This window comes from Passer domesticus, chromosome Z, assembly GCF_036417665.1.
Source record: "Passer domesticus isolate bPasDom1 chromosome Z, bPasDom1.hap1, whole genome shotgun sequence".
Taxonomy (NCBI): domain Eukaryota; kingdom Metazoa; phylum Chordata; class Aves; order Passeriformes; family Passeridae; genus Passer; species Passer domesticus.
The window spans coordinates 32,582,315-32,604,928 of NC_087512.1; the positions used below are offsets into that span (position 1 = coordinate 32,582,315).

Consider the following 22,614-nt stretch of genomic DNA (forward strand, 5'->3'; position numbering starts at 1 on the left):
ATGACCTATTTCTGTTCAGTACATTTGTTTGTTTATTCTCCATATTGAGCAGGGGATAAAAAGCAGATATTCATGAAACCAGCAGCAACAGCTCTCTTTTGTTTAGGATCATCCATTGTTGAACCATTTTTCTATGCAGCCAAAGGGCCTGTTTGAACTTCCTGACTGTTCATCACACATAATTTGGACTATTTAACATTATGTCAAGAAAATTGCTCAGAGCTTCCCATAATGGGAACCTATGAGATCTCTATATACTTGAACTAATTCTACTTAAAGTATTCCATTGAATAGCATGACTGTCTCCCTATAATCAGTGCAGCAGTAATGTAATTAATCTCAAAATTGCTGTGGGGAGTACAAGACATCTCAGTTGCTTGTCGTAACAATCTAAATTAGCGTATTATGGAAGATGTTCAGGAGGAACAGTTCATTTTAGGTAAATGCTGTCAGGGTATCCATCCTTTCTATTTCTACAGTTAAATTAAAACTATCATCATAGTTCTCCTTTTGAAATCCAAATGAGTATGTTTTGAGGTGGGAAAGTATAATTAAATCTGATGTGGTATTCCTACAGATGCAGTTTTGAATTTTATAGTAATTAAATTTGTTTGAATAAAAATTCAAGTTTTATTTAGAAAAGAAAGACTGGTTTGGCTCAAAGAATCCTATTGTATCAGAACAATTCCCTTTTGTCACTGAAACTTCACAGACAGTTGCTTCTTCTTTTCCTAAGAAAAAAGTTAATCCTGCTGTTTTACTTTTTATGTAGTCAAACTTATTTTGACTAGGCATGCAACTGCTCCAACTTACAGCAAATCTAAGAGATGAACTTCAAATAATTAAAATTTTAAAACATTCCACTAATAGTGGTTAATGATAATAAATTATGGTAAATAGATGATGCAGATACCTGATATTGCATATTTTGTGTCATTTACCCTATCTCTTCTTGTTGAGAACTAAACCAAATCTCAAATGAAATGTAAAAATTACCCTAATAAAAAGGTTATGAAAAGTAGTAAACTTGGGCTAGTTAAATCTGTTATTTCCTATGGAATATACAAAAATTTGAAGTCTTCTCAGTTTGCTACTACTCTGTAAAAAAATCAGCAGACTAAAATTTAATCTTTTAAGGTCAAAAGATTATTTTTTCAACCAGAGATAAGGGAAAAGGGTTCGGCAAAAAGTTGAAAGCATAACTCCTGCTCAATGAATATACTCTCCAATGTTAAAATCATAAGACAGCACATTTTTCAAGTCAAAGAAAGTCAGATACTTCATTTAGATGTAGTTTTTTTCAGTAATGATCTGAAGTAGGATGTGGAACAATCCAGAGAGATTATCACCTAATCTGCTCTTTTAACATATATAAGAAATCAAAATGTAAGTAAAACAAGCACTGAATAATTAAAGAAATGCATAACAGTAAAGGCCTGATTTAATTTGCATAATTTTTCCCTTAATAGTGCCTAATTAAGACATCAGTTTAAAAAAAAAATCCAACAGAACTCTGAGATTTTCCACACTGAATTAAAGCTAAGGACTTTTAATGGGTGTCTTAATTAGACTTTGTTATTCATGGAAATTTTACACAAATTAAAATCAGGTCCTGCATACATTCCCAGCTGAGTCTCAGAAAAAATGCTATACAGGATTGAAAGAATTTTAATCCACGTGCAGACAGCAATTTGTATTCTGAAGTCAACATACTCCACGTTCTGTTTTTGGTTTAATTTGCAGTAATACTGTAACAAGCAAAATTCACATAGTCAGAATTTCTTTCTTCAAAGTAAATTTTGATTTTATGGGCCCACCTTTTTTTCCTCTTTTTTAAAATTAATTATATATAGGAAGTCATGCAGCTGGACCAGGAAATTAGCCCATGAGGAAAATAGCCACCATTAACTTCTGCACAGTCCAAAGAGTTCGTATCTGTTATTCAGCTGAGGAAGTTTGATTCAGTCTCAAGTTCCATTGCTGCTGTAACCAAAATGAATGCTGCAAGGCCTGTTACTATTAGTGAAGAAAACCAACCTAAGCCCAAAACAAAATACTGTCATAGCAACGCCTCTACCCCTGCTAAGTCCTTCCAAAGGAACGTAAGTCTTAGAGAAGGAAAACCAGTCTCCAGTTTACATACCCAATGCTCTTCCAAAAAACATGCTAGAGCACAAACAGGGCTCCACAAGAACCTTTCAGGAAAAGCATCAAAAAAATAACAGCCTGAGCAGCAAAGATGACATTACACTGACATTGGACATACTCCAGATATTGACACACCAAGTCTCAACTGCAGTTTTTCCTGTAGTGCAAATCACATGGTAACACTGCGTGCTGATGCTATCAAGGAAAGCAGTTTTGCACACAGACCTTCACAAATTACTTCACTAATGAAAACCATGTTAATTTCCAATATCAGTCACAACTCTGAAACTGTGCAGTTGCCAGGAATGCATCTGCTACAGCATGTTCTCTACAAACGGAAGAAAAAAGAATTTGTATGTCTGTGTTGTGCTCACCATGCAAAGAAATATCAGTGCCTATGGAAAAGGGCATGTACTAACTTGCAAGAGTTTACTTTCATTATATAAATATACCTGTATGTCCATGCGTGTACTTGAACATGCTTATGTATCAGCACACTCCTTGCAGTGGGAGCTTTGCCTCTAAGTGGCCCAACCTGCAGGAGGGGTGCAGGACCAGCACCTGCCCCGTTCCTGCTGCCAGGGCTTTCAGTAGAGTATTTTTCTTACGCTGGACAGAGGAAAAGCAAGTAAATATGATTAACCTGCACCCTTTATTCAACCACGATGAACAAGATAAGTTGTATCACTTATATAGCAGCTCCAGATTTCTCTAAGACCAGAACTGGCCAGGCACCAGTCTAGATGTCTTAGAAGACACGTATTCCTCACAGGACTCGTTTTGGAGGATTCATATAATTTTACAGTACCTGGCTAGTCTGCGGGCTGGACGGGTCGTAAGAAGGTACATAGTTCTTCAGAGTATCCTGAGGATTCAGGTGAGGAGGATATCGGATCGTTGGATGAGAGAAGTAGCTAGATGGGGCAGGAGGGAGAATAGCTTGTGCTGGAAATGGCAGTGGTGAAGGTGGAGGTGGAGTTCTAGTTGAGATGACTGGAGAAGATAAAATAAAATTAAAATTACTTTCCATCTTGTTTCTTCTAAAATTCTTCACCTCTGTGTTACAGCAAAAAAAAAAAATAAAAAGTCACTTATAAATCAATGTATTGCACTCCTGCTTAATGGTATTTTTACAGAAAAACTTACAGGTACTGCCCTCACATTATCTCAGGAAATGAAAAGTGCATCTGCTTCAAATTCATAAATAGTGCATCTTGTTTTGATTTTGTGGGTTATGCCATCATAGTTTTTTCTTTTTTCTTTTAAACAGGAGTCATTCTTAAGCATAAAAGATATTCCAATTACCCAATTTTCCCATCTGGAGCCCTGGAGAAAATCAAATCAAATACTAAATAAAGCCCCCACTTTTATTTACAGCACTCCAACACTGAGGAAAACCACCAAGCCCCAAGAAACGGGGACTCCTCACTGCATTGCAATCTACCTGCCTCATTCGGGGACAGGGCAATATCTACCCACTAATACTGCCACAAACAGTTGCTGACCTTTATGAAAATGTTAATGAACATTCAACTTCAGTCCCTCAGAAACCAATCCGCCCAATAAAATTGTCTTTAATAAAAAAATTATCTACCCTACACATTTTTTATTCTTTTCATTCTCTTTATTTCCAGCCCCTACAAACATAGAATTTTCTGCCTAAACACTGTGTGCGGAGTCTAAACTAACAATGTTTCCACAGTGCAAGGAAGGTACAGCTTGTCTTTTGGTGCCCTGTTGTCAGTCTGGAAGTGTAGAGCTTTCTTCTGTCACACTGCACAAGCACACACTTTCTGCCCTTACTGCACACCTAGAGAGCACACACTTGGTGTATTACAACAAGAGGTACCTAATTCAATGGAAATGGAGAAGAGACAGGGAGTTTCCATTTTCATTAGTGGAAAAATACAAAATCAGGTCTGTAAAGCAAGGTCATTTCTACACTGTTCAATGGTTCTCTACTGCATCAGCACAAGCACATCAACATTGCTCTTCTGGAACACCTTTCACATCTCTGGGTTTCTCCAGCTTAATTTTTTAAGGACTTCCTATATTTTTAGGCATTGCTTATTGGCATAATGGAACAGGCTACAAAGATTAAAATGGAGTTTCCCAGCAATTAAATAATTCACCCACAAGATAGGTTATGATTGTCACTCAAGCAGGTATATTATAAAACTATATTCTTAATTTAATATAAAGGTATATTCATAAGTGGTTTTGGGGGTTTTTTTGGGTTGATTGGGTTTTTTGGGGGTTTTTGGTTTTGTTGGTTTTTTTTAGCAGGTTCATTTTACTGACAGCCCCACCAAGTTCAGTTAAAAAATACTAATGACTGCATTGGCATGTCAGAGCTATGCAAAACAAATACAAATTAAGAGAAATTTGTCCCTTCCATTTCACCCATCATCTCTATATGCTTGAATATTTGCTGGTAGTGAAAACCTCAGAGCAACCAGAATGAGTCCAGGACCATTTCATAATAAAAAATAAGTTGATATTAAGGGGAAAATAGTCTTTATACATGAATTTAAAGGGAGTCACTTCAAACCATGGAGGAAAAATAAAACAGAAACTTCTCAAAGAAAAACTGCATGTGAAGAAAAAAACCAAAGTTTTCAAATCTGCTTTACTCTAGTCACTCAGCTCTGCTCAAGAAATTAAAACTTTTATATGCAATTTATGTCAAGGAGACATTATGAGATGTTGAAGGGACACTCCTGAGGACTGTGCTCTCATCTGAAAACCAGAGTCAGTCTCACCTATAAAATTAAACAGTCCATGATGCTGGAATTACCCTGTCATTACTGATAAACCCTCAAGACAACATGCATTCTGTCACATTTCACACATTCCATCCTTACTTCAAGTGAATTTTTGCTATGGATTTACTAATTATTTCAGAAAACAGGTGTTGGAAAATACTTAATCAGGACTCTTTAGACTCAGCATTCAAAAGAAACCCTGGTACTTATTTCATTGTGTCACATAGTGAACATGGTTGTGACTTCTCTTGTGTATTCTTGTGCCTATTCTGGTATTTAAATACAATATAGTCATAGCAACAATAACAAAAAAGGGATTTAGGTGAAAGGATGAAATAAAGGGAGGATTTTTCCTCTGTCAGTTTCTTTATGCATTGTACAGTTAATTTTATTTACTGGTTAATCCTAAATCCTTTTTAGTGACTTCCAGCAGTCAGATTACCTGAATAGCTAAATGAACATTCTTGCAAGGATATCCTAACCTTTTCCATTTTTATTTTCACCAGTATTATAAATTGGATTAGGTATTTAAGAAAGACTGCAAAAATGCATCACAATCTGATTATAGGAAAGGAGAACAAAGCAAATGAACAGGGAGGTTTTTATTTCCTCCTCCATAAGCCTCACCACTGTGTGCAACTCCTGGGATTCCTGGGTGGTGATGCTGGGGAAAAGTGCTCAGTCTTGATGAAGAATCCTGGGGAGAAGTAGGACTAAACAAAGGCTTTTCAGGTTTCTTCATTGTAGGAGAAGACATATCTACAACAAAAAAACAATGTAACAGTAATATTAGCTTAGGAGCCTGCCTCAGGACACATAATTTTATATACTGAAGATATTTCTTTTTGCTGTTCTTGCAGAAATATCGTATGAGTATCTAAATCCCTTACAGTGAAAAAATAATTTTAAATTACTGCTTTCAAGTTTAAGAATTAAAAATAATGTCCTAACAGGTCCTTGTCCTGCAAAACTGAAACTACTTTTTTTCATACCAGACAAGCCAAATAGTTAAGAAATGTATGTCTTTAGAACTTCCCTAGACAATCCTCCGCTCCCCAGAACATCACCAAATCATCTGTTCCTTCAACAGCCACTTAATTTTTATTGCATGTCTTAATGGAACACCTACACTCAGGTGTGTAAGGTAATTGCCATACACATGACAGTGTATGGTATTTGGTATATGGTATATGGTATTTATTACTTTATTACTTCAAAACTTATTCTTTACTCTTCCCAAAACCATACTATTTTCATATTTCCCATGTCTCAAAGATGGTCTTGTCACGTCTTCCTTTGAGTTTCCCTACCAATAAAAACATTTATTTAGAGCTCACTATGTGAAGATAACACACTGGTAGGGACAAATGTATGATTTCTACCAAGCTTACTGAAATTCCCCAGAGCAAAAATACTGGATTTTTCTGCAAGTTACATTAATTGATCAATATTTGTTGGTCTTTGCACCAAATTATTTCAAATATAATTACAATATAAATATGGAACAGATATCAATATTGTAACTGGTTCCATTTCAAATCAATGGACTAACTCATGTTCAAAGCAGAGGTAACTACTTAAGCACTTTACTGGACAGGGGCCATATTGCAGTTTACTTTCTTACATGGACCATGTTATTTTTTAAATTATTTTTGACCCTTTTAATATTGGCACACTCTATTCTGCTAAGACAGGCCTGGAAAATGTGAATGTCTTATCGAGACCAAATTGGACCAGTGTTTTCTGAACTGAACTTAGAGCATGAAATTGAGAGTCCACTTCTTTACCCTGCCCTATCCTGCTGTCCAGCCCTGCCCAGGCACCGGCACTAGACCCAGAGCAGATTCTGCCTGGGACCCTCCACATCCCCTGCGATTCCCACCCTCCACTTTGATCCTGACTACTATGTCTGATGAGTGCCTGAATACCCTGAAAAGTTCATATCTTCAACAATGCTGCTGAAAAATTATTTATGTGTTTTTAAGCTTCAGGAAGGGATTCCAATCCTTATTACTTTGAGAATGAAAACAAAACAGACTTCAGGAGAAAATATCTGAAATATAGATGAAAAGCAGAAAGATGTCAAAAGCACTTGGACAAAGGCATTTTAAGGTCAAAATTAATCAGACACAGTGTCCTGTCCTGCTGGGAATGTTCTTCAAATGTGAAATTCTCATTCCAAATCACAATTGTTTGTATTCTCATATTTGGAGATACAGTACACAGGCAACCAAACAGGTAGCATGTTATACATTCTAAAGCATTACATCAAAGTAAAAAGGGATTATGCAAATAAAAATAGTTAGAACATCTCATCTTCCAACAAGGTAAATCTGCCTACGTAGGAAGGCAGAAGAGCTGCTGTGAAACATAGCATATGTAGCCTGTTCATCAGCAGCTTGCACAAATGGTGCTCCAGATGTATAGCTGCTCAAGACAGCCCAAGGCAACAATTTTGATCAATTCTAATGTGATAAAATGCTGCAGGGAAAGTGCAGAAACATGTTTACATCAGCCTTTAATTAGACTGTTGTTCACTTCCAAAGAACCTTAGGAAACACTAATGAGACATGAATTTTTGCAATTTCCTCATCAAAGCAAAGACCCTCTTCCTGAGTCTAAAGCAGCTTGCCATTCAGGCAGTTTCTGGATGAATGTCATCTTGGCACAACACTTGGCAAGCCACCTGTAAGGAGAACTCAGCTGGAATTGAACCGTGACCCAGGGCAAGTTTAAACATCCACCTGCCTATTTCTGGACACCTGACTTGCTTTCTTGATCACCACCACAGCATAGCAGCTCCTCCTTCTTGCTTATGAGAGATGCTTATGAGACAAGCTAGAAGATTCCATAAACAAATAATAAATATCTTTCAATCTTTTAATTCTAGAAATCTTCTTATTAATATATTTTCTACAGCTTGGTTTCACAAGCCTTTCTTTACAAGGTACACTCTTGCAAACAACAATCTGTAAAGATTTATTTACAACTCACTAGTGGAGCATCACCTCCAGAGAACGTAAGATAAACCCATATTCAGCTTACAGTATTTATCACCATCATGAAGGACAAAAAACTATGGAGTACAAAGCACCACTGTCAAGCTGTAAGGGACATACTTCCATGCTACAGTTTTAAATGAACCGCTCTTTTCCAGAGGCAGTACTTGATGAATGATTTCTGGCGGCAATATACACTACATACATCACAGCCAGTCTTCACCTCATCTGATAGATACTCTTGCGTGAAGCAAGTGAAAAATTCAGTAGAATTTTGAATTCACTTTGGATGTCTGTGTAATGACAAGGAATCCCACCATGTTCAGGAGAATTTGTTTTGCTTTACACCTGCACAGGTGAAGAAAGAGCAAAGCCACTTTGCACAGGCAGAACCAGCATCACCAGTTTTCTGATAGGTCAGTAGGATGTCCTTTAACATTTTAAGCATTATGTATTTCTCAACTGTGCATTTTAATAAGGCACCTAACACTGAATACTGACAGCTGAGTGACTGACAACCACCTCTCCCTTACTGAAAAAAGGCATTCTTATATCTGCCCTAAAGACTTGGCACTGTGGCTGGATGAAAACTAAGAAGCATGAAAATCAGAACATTTTAATTCATTTTTCTTCTCCACAAAGGAAGAAAAGCAGTGGGGACACATTTTTATATGGATATATGAATAAATACTAAAGAAAGAGAGATGTGCCGGAACAGCTGGGTGTCTGAGATACTTGATGTTTGTAACATAGAAAGAGTGGCTTAGAGTTCTTGTTCCATATCAGACAGAAACCAGTCTCTGCAACTAGCTCATCCCTTTTACAAATCTGTGCCCTAATACTTGACTTGGTGTCTCATTCCACTTCAGTGTAAGTGTTATCTTGAACTAGAGATAAGACCTCCTAAAAATTTATTTACTTCCATGAAAAATTCTGGTAATTGAGGTTCTCCAGAATGAAAAATCAACAAAATAAAGCAGAACAAGTCATGATCAATTCCATGCTATGGATTTCTGAAACATGTTTTAACAATTCTCAAGGTGAAGGCCTTTGTACTCACTTTTGATAGAAACAAAAGAGTAATGCAGCTGCATGCATACTGCTTAGCAGCTGAGACTGTTTTGTACTTTAGGACCAGTGTTAGGATTTGGAAACAGCTGCTCACTTCACATTCAAAAGACTGATCTGTTTTACTTCACATTTTAAAAACTGATCTCAGTTTTACTTTTACTTCTACATCAAGTGTAGAAAACCATTTTACATGCAAAAATTTTATACTAGATTAGACTATTTCAGTGTATGAAGACTTGATAACCTCCCATTTTCAAATCAGCCTACTTAGCGCCAATGTTATTTTCACAGACCCACCTCTGATATTACACGATCCAGTCTACCAGACTGTGATACCTGTTTTCCCATCAGGAACCATGCCCAAGGCAAATCAAATGCTCTGTTGTGCTATTATGCGATTTCACAACAGATAAACCATTTCAATGTATCATTTTTTGAGATTTGTATTCAAAAATCTAAGAGAAACTAGACTAGAATTTCTACCAATGTCATTTTCAGTATTGTAAGCTGTCAAGAAAAACACTAAAACAATACTGCAATTCAGAAAAGCTACAGTAAAATTAATAAATTAATTGCAACAGCAACTGAAGTATTTATTTTTTCATTAGTCATATAATAAATTACACTGGTTTATTTTGCTTTGTTCTGTAAGTATTAATATACATACAAGAAGAAAGTGATACAACAACTTCCAGACAACCGAAACACAAAAGTTAGAACCCTTTACATGGAGCAGACCTGCCATTCTTCTCATCCTTAACCACATGAACTTGCAGAATACTGTACTCCTTTGCCAACAGTAACATTCTGTGGGCTGTGTTTACCTTGAAGATTTTCTTTACCTCAGCAGAAAGGGGTCTAGACAAGAGACAGAAGGGTTTTATCTACCTGCCCTTACAACTCCCAGCATACTGGGGAAGGAGGGATATAGGGAGGCAGGGTGGAAAACTCAGACAAGTCCCTGTATGAATGAATGTAGGACACTCTTTGCTGGTGTTTGTGACTAGCTGTATAAAGTTGGACAACTGAAATTTTCCATTGCATTGCTGACTATCCTACTTTTTATGCACAGAAAGCAAAACAACTCAGTACAGTTCCTGTTAAAATTATATGCACTAGCTTTCAGAAAGTATAATCTAGTGCATGGATATTTAAACTAAAGTAATTGAGAAACCTGCATACCCATTTCTAAAAATTAATTTTTCAATTTTTTTTCAATTTTAACAGAAAGGTATCTATAAAATGGGGGATGACCAAAGCTATGATGGTCAGATAAAACCATTAATATTGAATATGTGGGCAACAAAACTTTCCCCATCCCAAAATAATTTCAAAAAATGTCTAGCTATAGGACAGGACGTACAGATCTAATCTCATAACTGATGTTTGACAATATCATATATAGGTAATTAACAGCCATACTGAAGAGGTTATGTCTATGTAAATTTACAGCTATTCCCACCAAGATTAGGCTGAAACTATGGTACACTGTCCTGTAAAGGCTGTGGGCAGCAATTCTTCATTCTCATTTTTTAAACACACCTCACCACTTCTCACCAGGAAGTAACAGTAAAACACCCAGGAGGGGCTTATAATTAGCATGACTATGTTACTATATCTGCACTTTTTCCTGTGAGGAGAAAACATACCTTTTTTCCCATGCATTAATCTTCTAGATAAAGCTGGCCAGCCTTCCTCACCTTTCCTCAACCTCATCTCATACCAGAAACACAGTCCTGCTGTGAGACCCCCCCCAAGCTGCAGATGCTATCATGGAGATCATTAGGAACTGGGATGCTGCTGTTGGAAGGAGGTGAGAATGTCTCCACCCACTATCAGTAACCCACAGGGACCAGCTGCACCCCTGCATCCTTTCCTGTCTCACATCTTCCTACAGCTGCAGACTCAGTTCATCCGACCACTTCTGTACCACAGCCCATCAGATGTTGTATGGGAAGTACTTGGGACTAACACAGAGCTCAGTGGGGGACTACCTATTAAACATGGAAGTAGGCACTGCAAGTAATGAGGCTGACTTTGGAGATAGAGATAAAAGGCATAAGACCAAAAAAATATTGTGTTGCCAGAACAAATAGAATCACTAAAAAAGCCACTGCCATAAAAAACCCTTAAACAACTCCAGTGTATTTCAGGTACTTGAGTACTTTTTTATTTATCTTTACACTTCAGAAACAGAGTGGGCCATTTCATCTGCTATGAATCACTGTTAAGAGATGTGATTCATGTATACAGCTGTGATAGAAGAGCATTGTGAAGAATGAGAAAAATGTTCCTAAAAAACCAAAAATGTTGCAAAGACTTTGGAGTACATTTTAGTCATTTATTAAGTTATCCTACAGAAAGTCATCTGGACTTCAGGAAAAAATGTACAGCTGTAACATTTCATTAAGACTGAGACTCCAAGGACCTTGGCCAGAAAACAAAATTAATACTGTAATCATAACTTCCAAAGTCAAAAAAGTATTTCCACTTTCTAATGCAATAACATTAAACAGCTATTTGAGATAAAATAATATGAGGGAATTTGTTGATTTAGAAGACCTCAGATTATTAAATCTTTTTATTACTATTATAATCTCTAATGGTAACAGTTAGTAATATTTTAAGAGGCATTAATTGTTGATCCATCTGGGGAATGGTTTTGAATGGATACAAAATCATTAAGTCAAACTGAAATCAAGCTTTGATCAAGTTTGATACAGGCTGTTTGAAAGCAGTAAAAAAGTACCTTTTCAAGTATATCTATATACAAACACAGAAACACAGAATCTATGAATGAAAAGAGAGGCCCAATAAATTTCAAAACCTCTTCTTTCAATAAGCAAATACATTAAATTATGCAGACTTACACATACCCTAAAGTTCTAAAAAGAAATTATCAGTTTCAAAATACTGAATCTTAAATCTCTCATTCAGCAAAATTGGAATGAGAAAATTACACATAATAGCTCCTGGGATAAATCTTCCATTAAGATATTCATTTTATCACTCATTTCAATCAAAGGATGTCTACCACCCAGATAACAAGATGTTGCCATGATACAAAATTCATCACAGGATAACAGCCATAAATACAAGAAAAATTTCCCTTTGGCACTAATATCTTTCATTGATCAATATGGAGACCTTGAGTGTATTCACCTCAATAATCACACATAGGAAACATTGAGTAATAGGTCTTTCCACAATATATTTGTCAAAACAAAAGACAAAGAATCTGTAATGAGATTTTTTACAGTGACTTTATTGAGCAAATAACAGTAATTTCCAGGAATGCAAAAAAAAGCAAACCTTTTTTGTAGGCATCCTACTGCATCTCCAACTATATTTGTCTTTCTGTTTATATTTCTAAACACTCTTCATTCAGTTGGAAACTTAAAGTGTTCATGGGCTGAAGGAAAAGTCAGGTCCCTGCTCTGGCCAAAAGAAAAACTTCCCCATCTGCTATTCTGAATACTTGACGATACTTATGAACAAGTTGTAAATGTGTCTAAATTGATTTTTAAATACAGAAGAACAGATATAATCTTTGTTCCTTTGTTTTTTGAAGACAGCATAAACTTAACATCACTCTCAATAATGCAGGATGTCAATTTTCTCGATGCACAAGCAACTTACTCATTCTAAGGTAACATTTTTGCCATCCTGTTCATGGTATGTTTTTATTTCCCTGTATTTTCATTAAATAAGCATTTGGAGATCCTTCACCTATTTTTCTATACTTAGTGTCTTTCAAGCTTTAAGTGTTTTTAATCTTTATAAAAATAATGTTTGACTTATTCCAGGTACCAGCAGCTTTCCTTGCAAAACTGCCACTTATAGAAAACAAAAGAAAACAAAATCCCTATTGATCCTGGATTTGTTTAAACTATCCCAACATTTAACGTTATTTTCAAGAATTAGACAAAGTTCATGCACTGAACTCTGCCAGCATCTTTTTCTGCAATGAGGAACAAGGAGAACTCAAATAGGGCTTTCAGGTAACTCTTCCTCATTAAGGCTATTGCTTGTTGCCATGATGCCATTTTCAGAGGCACAGCAGCCAACAGGTTCACACAAGCCATGGCTAAGAATTTACTCTGGAAATACACTTCAAGAAGTTAGTCTTGGTGAAATGTATCTCTCATTTTTCAAATCTGAAGTTATGAAAATTTATCAAGTGGTAGTATTTGACTACAGTGCTGAAAATAATCCTCTCATACTAGTTGAAAACACATAAAATGATACGTATTATATAGAGATACACAGATATGAAATATATGTGTGTGTGTTATACATTGTTTAAAGAGTATTTTGAAATAATAAAATATACAAAGGTAGAAGCAACAAGCTACTAACAAGACACAAATTGCTTTCAAACGTACTTTGACAAAGAAGGATTTTGAGAATGGCATTTAACAGATATTCATCAAGGTAAACCTTTGCAAGCTGGATTCTGTTAGATGGAGAGTTTGTTTCTAAAGTATTAACCCTCAGAAGGAGCATCAGGTGCTGGAAAAAATCCTGAACCCTGTCCAATACAGGATACCAAAAAGCCAAGGTGCTCTGTTACTGTTCTCAACTCCTGGACTACATTAACTACTTCCTCTTTTAGTTCCCTCACTTCAGAAATGAGAACATCCATCCTTGACAGTTGATGAGAAGAAGACCCAAGAAAGAAGCAATGATCAGGAAGAACCCCAGTGGGGAAGGAGTTTCCAGTGGATGGGGAGAAAGGAAAAGGGGACAAGTGTCCAGAAGAGGAGTGTCCAGCAAAGGATGTCGGGACCTGAGAAGTGAAGGGTCCAACAGATGCTGGCCAAGCAACAGGTGAAGGTGGTCCAGCTGTTTCAGTTTTAATGGAATGATGGCATCTTGGCTCTTGACTGTTGATAGAGGTGGGTGAGGTGTAAGAGAATGAACATGATGAAGAAACTGTAAAATTAAAATTCAGTTCATTGTATATTGATATTCAGTATTTCCAGTCACTTGACTACTATGGAAATCCACATGAATCTCTCCACTTTTGTCATGAGCAGTGTGCATTGATGAAAACAGTTATATTTATTTCCAACATACACAGTGTTGAAACACTATAACAGTAAAACAGATCTCAAGAACAAATAAAGAAATTGTCTGCAATTATGTTAATGAATTTTCTTAAGCCAGCTTTCAGAAAGGAGGCCATAGATGTGCACACTTCTCTTTTCTGATATTCCTGTTTCCTTAAAAGTTATGAAAAAAAGCATCTGATTAACTTGCCAGTTAGTAAATCAAGACGTTCAGCAACAGTAATTAGCCTACTAAATCCTAAATATTTTTTAGCCGCTGCACTAGTCACTGGAGACATTTTAGATTTTTGGTAACTTCCTCTTCTAAATTGTGAGGGGAATATTTTTCTCTACTACATAGAATTTCTAAATTGCTCAAACACTCATCACTTTTACTCAGGCAGAAACTTATACCTATCTCACAAAATCTTACGTGTGCAGGAACCTAAAATTTTGTTTAATATGGAAACATAGTGAAGAATTCAGTAGCAGCAACCTGGAGAAAGGAAGACTGGGAGAGATCTACAGCAAATTAGTTATTAGACATAGATGTATTTCTAACTGATGGAGATTTAAGACATGATCCAGACATTATTGAAGTTATTCAGACATCCAGCTGGAAGAAACAAGACACAAGAGAAAAAAAAATAACTTGTACAATATCTGACAGAAGACATAGCAATTGAAATCCCAATTGTCATGTTAGGGCTCAACTTCTAAGCAATGCACAATTCTCATAGATGACTTTTCCCTTTCTTGGGTTGTAGAATTTTTGGAGGACAGTTAGTTACTTGAAAGGCTAATGGCAAAAGTCTTGGGAGAAATCTCTGCAGTTATAAACCCACCTATTTGCGCTACCAAAAAACCTCAAATCTGTTTCAAAAAATCACACAAATAGAAGCATATTTTTTAGTATTTCAACATAGAAAAAAATAATGGCAAAAACTACAGAATCTTCCCACATTGACTGGATGTGGCCAAAATAAAAAACAACACTGTCATTCCACAGTATTTTTTTAAATCTGTTTTTGAAACAGTTACACATACTCTTGTGGTTACATGTATTTTTAAAATAGTCACAAACTTTTTTGCAAGCCAGTGAAGCAAATGTCCAGGACAGTATCATGGTTTCATAAGATTTTATTTTCTTCTATAAGGATCAATAATCCAACTTCAATGAATAAAAAAAATTAAAACATTTTTCATGTTAATTTTGGTTAATTAGAGGGGGGTTATATTTTTATATCAGATTGGTAACATAACTCTTTGTGGATTTGTTTCTTACCAAGTGTATGCCATCTATAAAGTTACTATTTTTAGGGTACGCCTGCTTATTTCTGTCCAACTTCAAAGAGACAGCTCCCCCAAAACAGACCATAAAGCACAACATCTGGAAATCTTATCAAAACATTTTTGGAAGTACTATGACAGGAAGACAGCTAACAGCAAAAGGACAGTCTAGAGTTTTACAGCTGAAAGCAGAGTTTGGTATGAGCAATATTTTACAGTAACTGGGCTAGATTTCTTTTTCTTAGTTTCACAAATGCTACATCCTAGTTACACCACAAGTACTCCTGTAATCATATCCCTGACCCTCATGATGCATGCCTGCACACAGGAGTTATAAAACCTATCATGAGTATAAAAAAATCACTCTTCTCCTAAAGACTTCTTATGTACTAAACTATGATTTTTTTTTTCAAAGCAATGGAAGGTTGATCTAACCTGTTTCACCCTACTGCAAACTTCTCCTCTGTCCTGCTTTTAATTTCAGCATATTTCTGTGTTGCTCATTAATTTCTGTCTCATTCTCTCTATCAAAATTGTTAGAATGCCCCTCAGACACCCAGAAAAATTCTAAATATTTTATTCAAATATGTTTCAGATATCACTGATTTATTGCAACTATCCAGTTCCAAACTACCTCACTCATGACATTTCTGTTATTTTAGAAATAGTTAAATAAAGATGTGAAAAGCCATAATGATAAAAGAGTCTTTCAAAACTATGTAATTTCAGATTTTATGAAAATACTTTACATTTAGATGTGGTGATGAAGAAACTAAATATATTTCATTTCAGAATTTAGAAACCTCTCTCTGTCAAGTCCAAAACTGAGACAATGAAACTGAAATAAACAATGGTATATTTTAGTATCCACACTACTCCTGATGTCATCTGTCTTAGAAAAGTTAAAATTGCATTAGAGTGCTAGAGAAGCCATTTACCCATAAACATGATATCCAGAGACATATTTATTTGTGGGTACTGTGAAACAATTTGCATTTTTGGTGCTGATGACCTGTGGATACTGCCTGAAGAAGCAGTGTCTGATATGACTACATGATCATTCCTTGTTGACACTGGATAAACACAAATGTGATCCCAAAAGTCTTATTTCTTTTTCATTTCTCCCTAACCTCATATAGCACACAGATTTACATAGATAAAAAGGAAATAACACAAGTGAGATCTCTGGTATAGAAACCACCTCCAAAATTTATTTGTATTATCTTTGTGTTTGGAGGCATATGGAAGCAGAAAACAAGTTTTCATAAATACAATATCATGATAAAACATCTGTGTCTGAAAGGAGCATTTACAGAGATACACATAAGTAATAGAATCATCACAGAATATCCAGAGCTGGAAAGGACCCACAAAGGATCAGCGAAGTCCTGCTCCTGGCTCTGCACAGGGCAGCCCCAAGAACCATGTGTATGTGAGCACTGCCCAAATGCTTCTTGAATTCTGTCAGACTGGAGCTGTGTCCACTTCCCTGAGGAGCCTGTTCCAATCACCATATGTGTGAAGAAACTTTTTCTAATATTTAACCTAATCTGTTAGTCCTTTAGGTCATACAACTGGTCACCAGAGAGATTAAATCAGTGCCATGAAGATTATATCGAGCATCTAACAAACTAGCAGCAGAACAAATATGCCAGGAGCTCCCCCACACCCCTTCCCACTAAGCCCAGGCACCAAGGGTAGGCATTGCAGGTAGTACTTATGGTGTTTCTGCAGCAGCACGATAATCTCAGTAAGTGATCAGAGACAAACATAACTTTTTAGGGGCAAAAGGCTTCTATTTCCCCCAGTACAACGATTTTGCACTGGACAGTGCAGTATCTGTGCCTCTGCAGGAATGGAAAAACATCTTAAAAATAAAATAAGAAAGTCCCTAATAGTGGCTTAAAGGCAATCTCTCTGAAGGGATCTGGTAAAATTTCACTAAGCCCATTAGTGCTGGAGGACAGGACATTCAGGGAAGGATGTGAACTCCAGGAAGCAAAAGTAAAACACACTGATTTTAGTCTATCTTCTTTATTCTTTCTTTCTCATATTGGAGTTCCCTGTTTTATGTAGCATCTTAAAAGCTCTTTCACTCCAGAAGTCTAACTACCTAATGACACAGAAACTAAGTAAAGGTTCATTGTAAATACACTCAAGCAATTTAAATCATAACATTTTTCACTACTGATAACTGTAATGTGAAGTTCATACAAACATAAACAAATCCAGTGTTCATGAAAAATAATTATTTGCAAGCAGAATGATTCAAAACTTAAAACGCAGTTGAGATACTTGGGAACTATAGAGATCACCTGAGAAAGGCTCTGTCTGCAGGACTTGCACTCAGGAGTCTATTTGACAGAGCACTTCCCAGAAGCCCCTATAGCTCACACCATAGCACAAAACTACTTCATTTCACAAATGAGGATACCTGAAAGAGAATGAGCTGTCTTCCCTACAACTATAAAAAAATAATTTATCTAGAAAATAAAAAATGTACTTGAGGTAGGATCCAGTCTTTCATGAAAATTGTAAAAAAGTTTAATGGCAAAACAGGTAGCATTCACAGAGAAAAATATTTTGCATAAGGACGAAGATTCTGGATGACAGATCTCCTATTTTTACTGTTCTTAAGTTAGGTTATGCAAAACCACAGGCAAGCCTCTTTTTAAAAAATACAAATGTGAATGCCTCAAACAGTCAAAAATAAGTATGAGAGGCTCCCTAAAAAATTAAGTACAAAAGAAAAAGAACTAGTTAAACTAGAAAAAACTAGTTAACACTGAGTGAGAACAGCTTAATAGTAAGAACACAAATATGAAGGTAGGCGAAAGCAGATTAAAAGGAGATCCACTAAAATGAAATGTGAAAGTTTGGCAACTAAAAGAAATACCAGTCAGATGTTTCCTTGCACGTGGAGATGACAGAGGAAATTTAGCAGGGGGAAAAAAAAAAGAGCTGTGGTTTTTTTGGGGTTTTTTTGGTTTTTTGTTTTTTTGTTGTTGTTGCTGTTGGTAGTAGTGGTGGGGGTTTTTTTTTGCTGTTGTTTTGTGTTTTTTTAAGAAGCTTTAAAATTATATAAAAACAAGGTAAGTCCAAAGGATCACTCAGTTGCTGAAGAACTGAGAGCAATGATCAGCAGTGGATGTGAAAACTGAGGACAAATACTGAAAGATTCACAAAGGAAGGAAATGCATGTCTTTTTCTCTATTTCTCTTTTACATATATGCTTTACATGTCACAGTCTCTCCAGACAGCTGCAGTACCTCAGGCACAGCATCCATTCACCAACACTGTTCAAATATATGAGTTTAAACACATTCTGACATAACAAAGGGGAGGGGAAAGACTGCACTGGCACCTGGGTTTATAAAGCATCAAGAAAACATGAAAGTTATGACAGTTAATTTCATGCTTTTGGCAGCCACAACTTTCTTCTCCACGTAAGCATGTTTGTTGCTTTGGATAACCCAGAACACGCCACCACTTACCAATCCCCTCAGATAGAGACCCACAGAGCTACATGTGGGATCTTCAGAAAAAACCTATTGGATCTATTCTGAATCACATGGTAGAGACTAAATGTCCATGCCATGGTAATACAGAAATGGTGTAATCTTATGTCTTAGTAATCATACTAAGGAGATACTTTGATTTCTGAAAGCACTGGACTCCAAAGTCTACTGGGATGATCACAGAACAGACAAGCATATCAAGCACCTCATTTGTCACGTCTTTTCAAACAATATGTCTGTCACCAGATAGAAAAGATTTTTTTTAATGTAGTATAAATAATAATGGTATTGTTTATGGTGGACGTTTATACAATATCCTGCTGGTTTTAAATACATTTACAAAATCAGCAAATACATACACCACACAGAAAAAAAGATTATTCTAAAAAGTCATCATTTTATTGCAGCAATGAAATGGCAGTGATTCACTGCAGCAATGAATTGGCTATATTTGAGCATAATTCAAGGTAAAATAATTCCATGCTACTCACCTTGATCTCTTTCATGCCATGTCCTACTTCCTGCAGCTGGTGAATTTGGAGAAGGATAGAAGTCTCCTGTGGGGCTTGGCTCCATATTTTCATCTATAGAGATAGTTTTGGGTCTTTTGCTGTTGAAGAATTGTGAGATTTCTGAGTGAATATAATATTCACCTAGTAGTGGTATATAAACTGTCTGGATCTCTACAAATATTTCAGAGAATAATTCAGACTACCAAAGCCAAAAAAAAAAAAAAAAAAAAAAAAAACCCAAAAAAAAACCAAAAAAAAAAAACCAAAACAAAACAAACCCCTGGATATTATAACTTATATTAACTTGCACAGGTAATGGTAATAATACATGATGTAGGTATGCATTTTTGTTATTCACATGACTAAATATTTCAAAGATGACATGAATGGGTAATATAGCAGTCTGCAGCATTTCATGGAACAACCAATAAACCAGTTCCTGTAGCCTACCAAAGACAGATTGTGTCATGAAGGTACTAAACTCTATACAGGAACCCTGAAGCAAGTCACTGGAAAGTCTTACCAGTAAGGCCAAGGTAGAACAGGAACTTTTGTGATTGTGTTAATGAGGAAAAAATATACTTTACTGTATTTCATCAGGTCAAACTTCCAAGCTTTTCAAAAAGGGCTAGTCTGAAACAAATACTTTTCATTTTTGACTAATTTAATTAAAACAACAAAAGGCCTATACTTCAAGTCACACCATATAAAATGAGGAAGAACTTCAATACAGTGGAGAAAAGCAAGTTTCTTCATAGCAATATATACTGAAGCTGTTATACTGACTGCCAAAGAAAACAAGAATAAGGTTTTAATGGTGTGGTACTATTTTTATTAATTTTTTATTTTTATTATTATTTATTATTACTCCTATTACTACTATTTCTACAACTGCTATTGCTACTATAACTGCTATTGCTACACTATGATAATTAATCCATCTATTCTAATTAATTAATCAGTTTCTAAAATGTATTTGGTAAACTGCCAAGTTGAAAATATAATGGAATGGAATATGGGAACATGAGCAAAATAACTCAGAAGAATCAAGTGCTGGTGGAAGAATACCTCAGCTCCCTGTTAGTCCTATTAAATCCTGTCCCACTGTGCAGACACTTCCTGACTGACTGACTGGGTGCAGAAATGTGGGACAATGACAGCTCTTATAGCGCTTGTGATTTCATGGTATAGCAGACAGTTTCAGAAAACCACAGGGCCCCAAGGGTCTGACAGACAGTACATGATCCTCGAGTCAGGAGGAGGGCACAGCAAGGCACAGCTATATGCATGTGCCTACCAGCTGCTCCCAAGGGAGGAAACAGGACTTTTTCTCAGAGATGGGAGCAGGGAGCATCCTGAACAAGGAGAAAGTCAGTCCCTCAGATTAAATCACCTGTAGCAGTTAAAGGGAGGCTCTTGAGAAAAAATTAACCGGTAACTATCTCACGTGCTCCTCCTTCTTTCCACTCTGTTGGGAAATGCTGCCTAAAAAAGCAGGGCATGAAACACAGTCGCATGAGCTGGGCTATTATAGATGGAAACACCTTGTCTTTATATACCTGTCCTAACACCTTTTCTAGGCAAATGGTATCTGTCCAAACATATCTTGCAAGACAGAGGTCCAAGAGGGAGCCCTGAAAGACAGCCCTTCTGCCCGCAACCACTCTGAGCCCTGCCAGCATGTTCCCAAGTGCTAGACCTTCCTGCAGCTCAGCAACACTTTTGGGAGGTGTAGCTGTCCTCCTGGCAAGATGATTTAGTGGGCACTTCAAACCCTGAAAAAAGTTACACCATCTTCAATATCCTGCAAGATGACAGGCAATAATGACAACATTTCAAATGACAATTTATAGTTTACAAGTCTGTACAGAGATTATGGCAACATACACTCTTAGCTAGCCTCACAAAATCAGAGGAAATTAACAAAGCAGTTGACTGTTGACAGGATTTGTGATTGCTTGTCCTACACTATTAAACATGGTTCACATTAGTACTTATTTCAAGTTTTTACCTGCTTGGTGGAGAGGACAGGGACCTCTGTAGATTTACACCCGAATTCATATCATGGTAATATGGCTGGCTCGGAAGCTCTCCAATTGGGAAGTTTACTCCACTTCCTTGGGTTATTGGTGCTGTAAAACACATTATCATAAGAAGTCAGAGATAATCTATCTTTTTAGCTATCTTTTCTAACACTTGGAAAAATATCAGGATGTTACTACATGTCCCTAATTTTCTGCCTCTTGTGGAAACCAAGTACAGACAATCAGTTGCACCAATGATTACGTATTTAAAAAGGGAATTGTCTTCTGTAGTACTTAGCAGTTAGGCAGATAGAATACATTTATTTTATAAGAGATAGCATGGAGTCACCAATATGGAAAAGATAATACAAACCTCAAGCACTACAGTTAATGAGGCCAGGTTTGTGAGGACAGCTAGTATTATTATTAAAGAAATGAAAAAGTGGAAAGAAGAAACTCAGAGACACACTAATTCCTTTTCCCTAATGTTAACTCTGCTGTATTAAAAATAACCTGCTGTGTTGACAGCCTGGTTTTCTGCCTTCTTTTTCTTTCACCCAGTGCCACAGGTTCTGCTTTGCATATGTACACCTACACGCAAATACATACAGTCAGTGTTACCTTCACCTCCTGATAGGGTCTGTGTACCATACAGACTCTGGTAATTCAAGAATAAATTATGTATTACATATTGTGGTGTATTTACCTTTATTCATTGTCTGTGCATTGTGCATTTTAACTACCTTTGGCACTTAAAAGAATAATTACACGTTGTGTAATGTATTTGAAGGTTTGCATTTTTCCTGACAGTTTAAGTACAACTCTGTTGCGGCTTGAGGTTAAACAAATGCATGGAAAGAAATCCCACAGAAACCACATCTTTTAATGCTTATTATTAGAAGTATATAATGCATAACAGCTCCATAATGCACAGTTTCATAGCATAATTACAATATTGGGGTTTTTTTAACCTGAATGGCCTTATACTTTAAAATGTACTTAACCACCTGACAACAAAAAGAAAGCTACAATTCACACATCCTCAGCCTTCTATAACAGCAAAACCATATCTTCAGCAGGCACAAAAAAGGATATGTCTTAGCACTGCAGGATTGCAATGCTCACTATTTTGCTGAAGGCTTTAACAAAATTTTAGTTGTTGAATATTCATTTCTGACCACAGAAAATTAAATAACCCATGCATCTGAAGCCTCAGAAAGTTAATTAAATTCCTCA

The 22,614-nt window shown here is 36.3% G+C and overlaps 1 protein-coding gene across 7 annotated transcripts in view; it reads right to left on the bottom strand.

Moving 5' to 3' along the window:
• The window catches only part of NFIB (nuclear factor I B), a 171,087-nt gene that overhangs the window by 37,421 nt on the left and 111,052 nt on the right, over nucleotides 1-22,614 (bottom strand). For all 7 annotated transcript variants that reach the window (XM_064402868.1, XM_064402867.1, XM_064402872.1 and 4 more), the window contains exons 5-8: nucleotides 21,366-21,486; nucleotides 19,334-19,452; nucleotides 5,541-5,672; nucleotides 2,957-3,141 (exon numbers count right to left, since the gene is read on the bottom strand). In XM_064402868.1, the coding sequence (XP_064258938.1) occupies nucleotides 2,957-3,141; nucleotides 5,541-5,672; nucleotides 19,334-19,452; nucleotides 21,366-21,486 (557 nt within the window). The remainder of the gene's footprint in view (nucleotides 1-2,956; nucleotides 3,142-5,540; nucleotides 5,673-19,333; nucleotides 19,453-21,365; nucleotides 21,487-22,614) is intronic.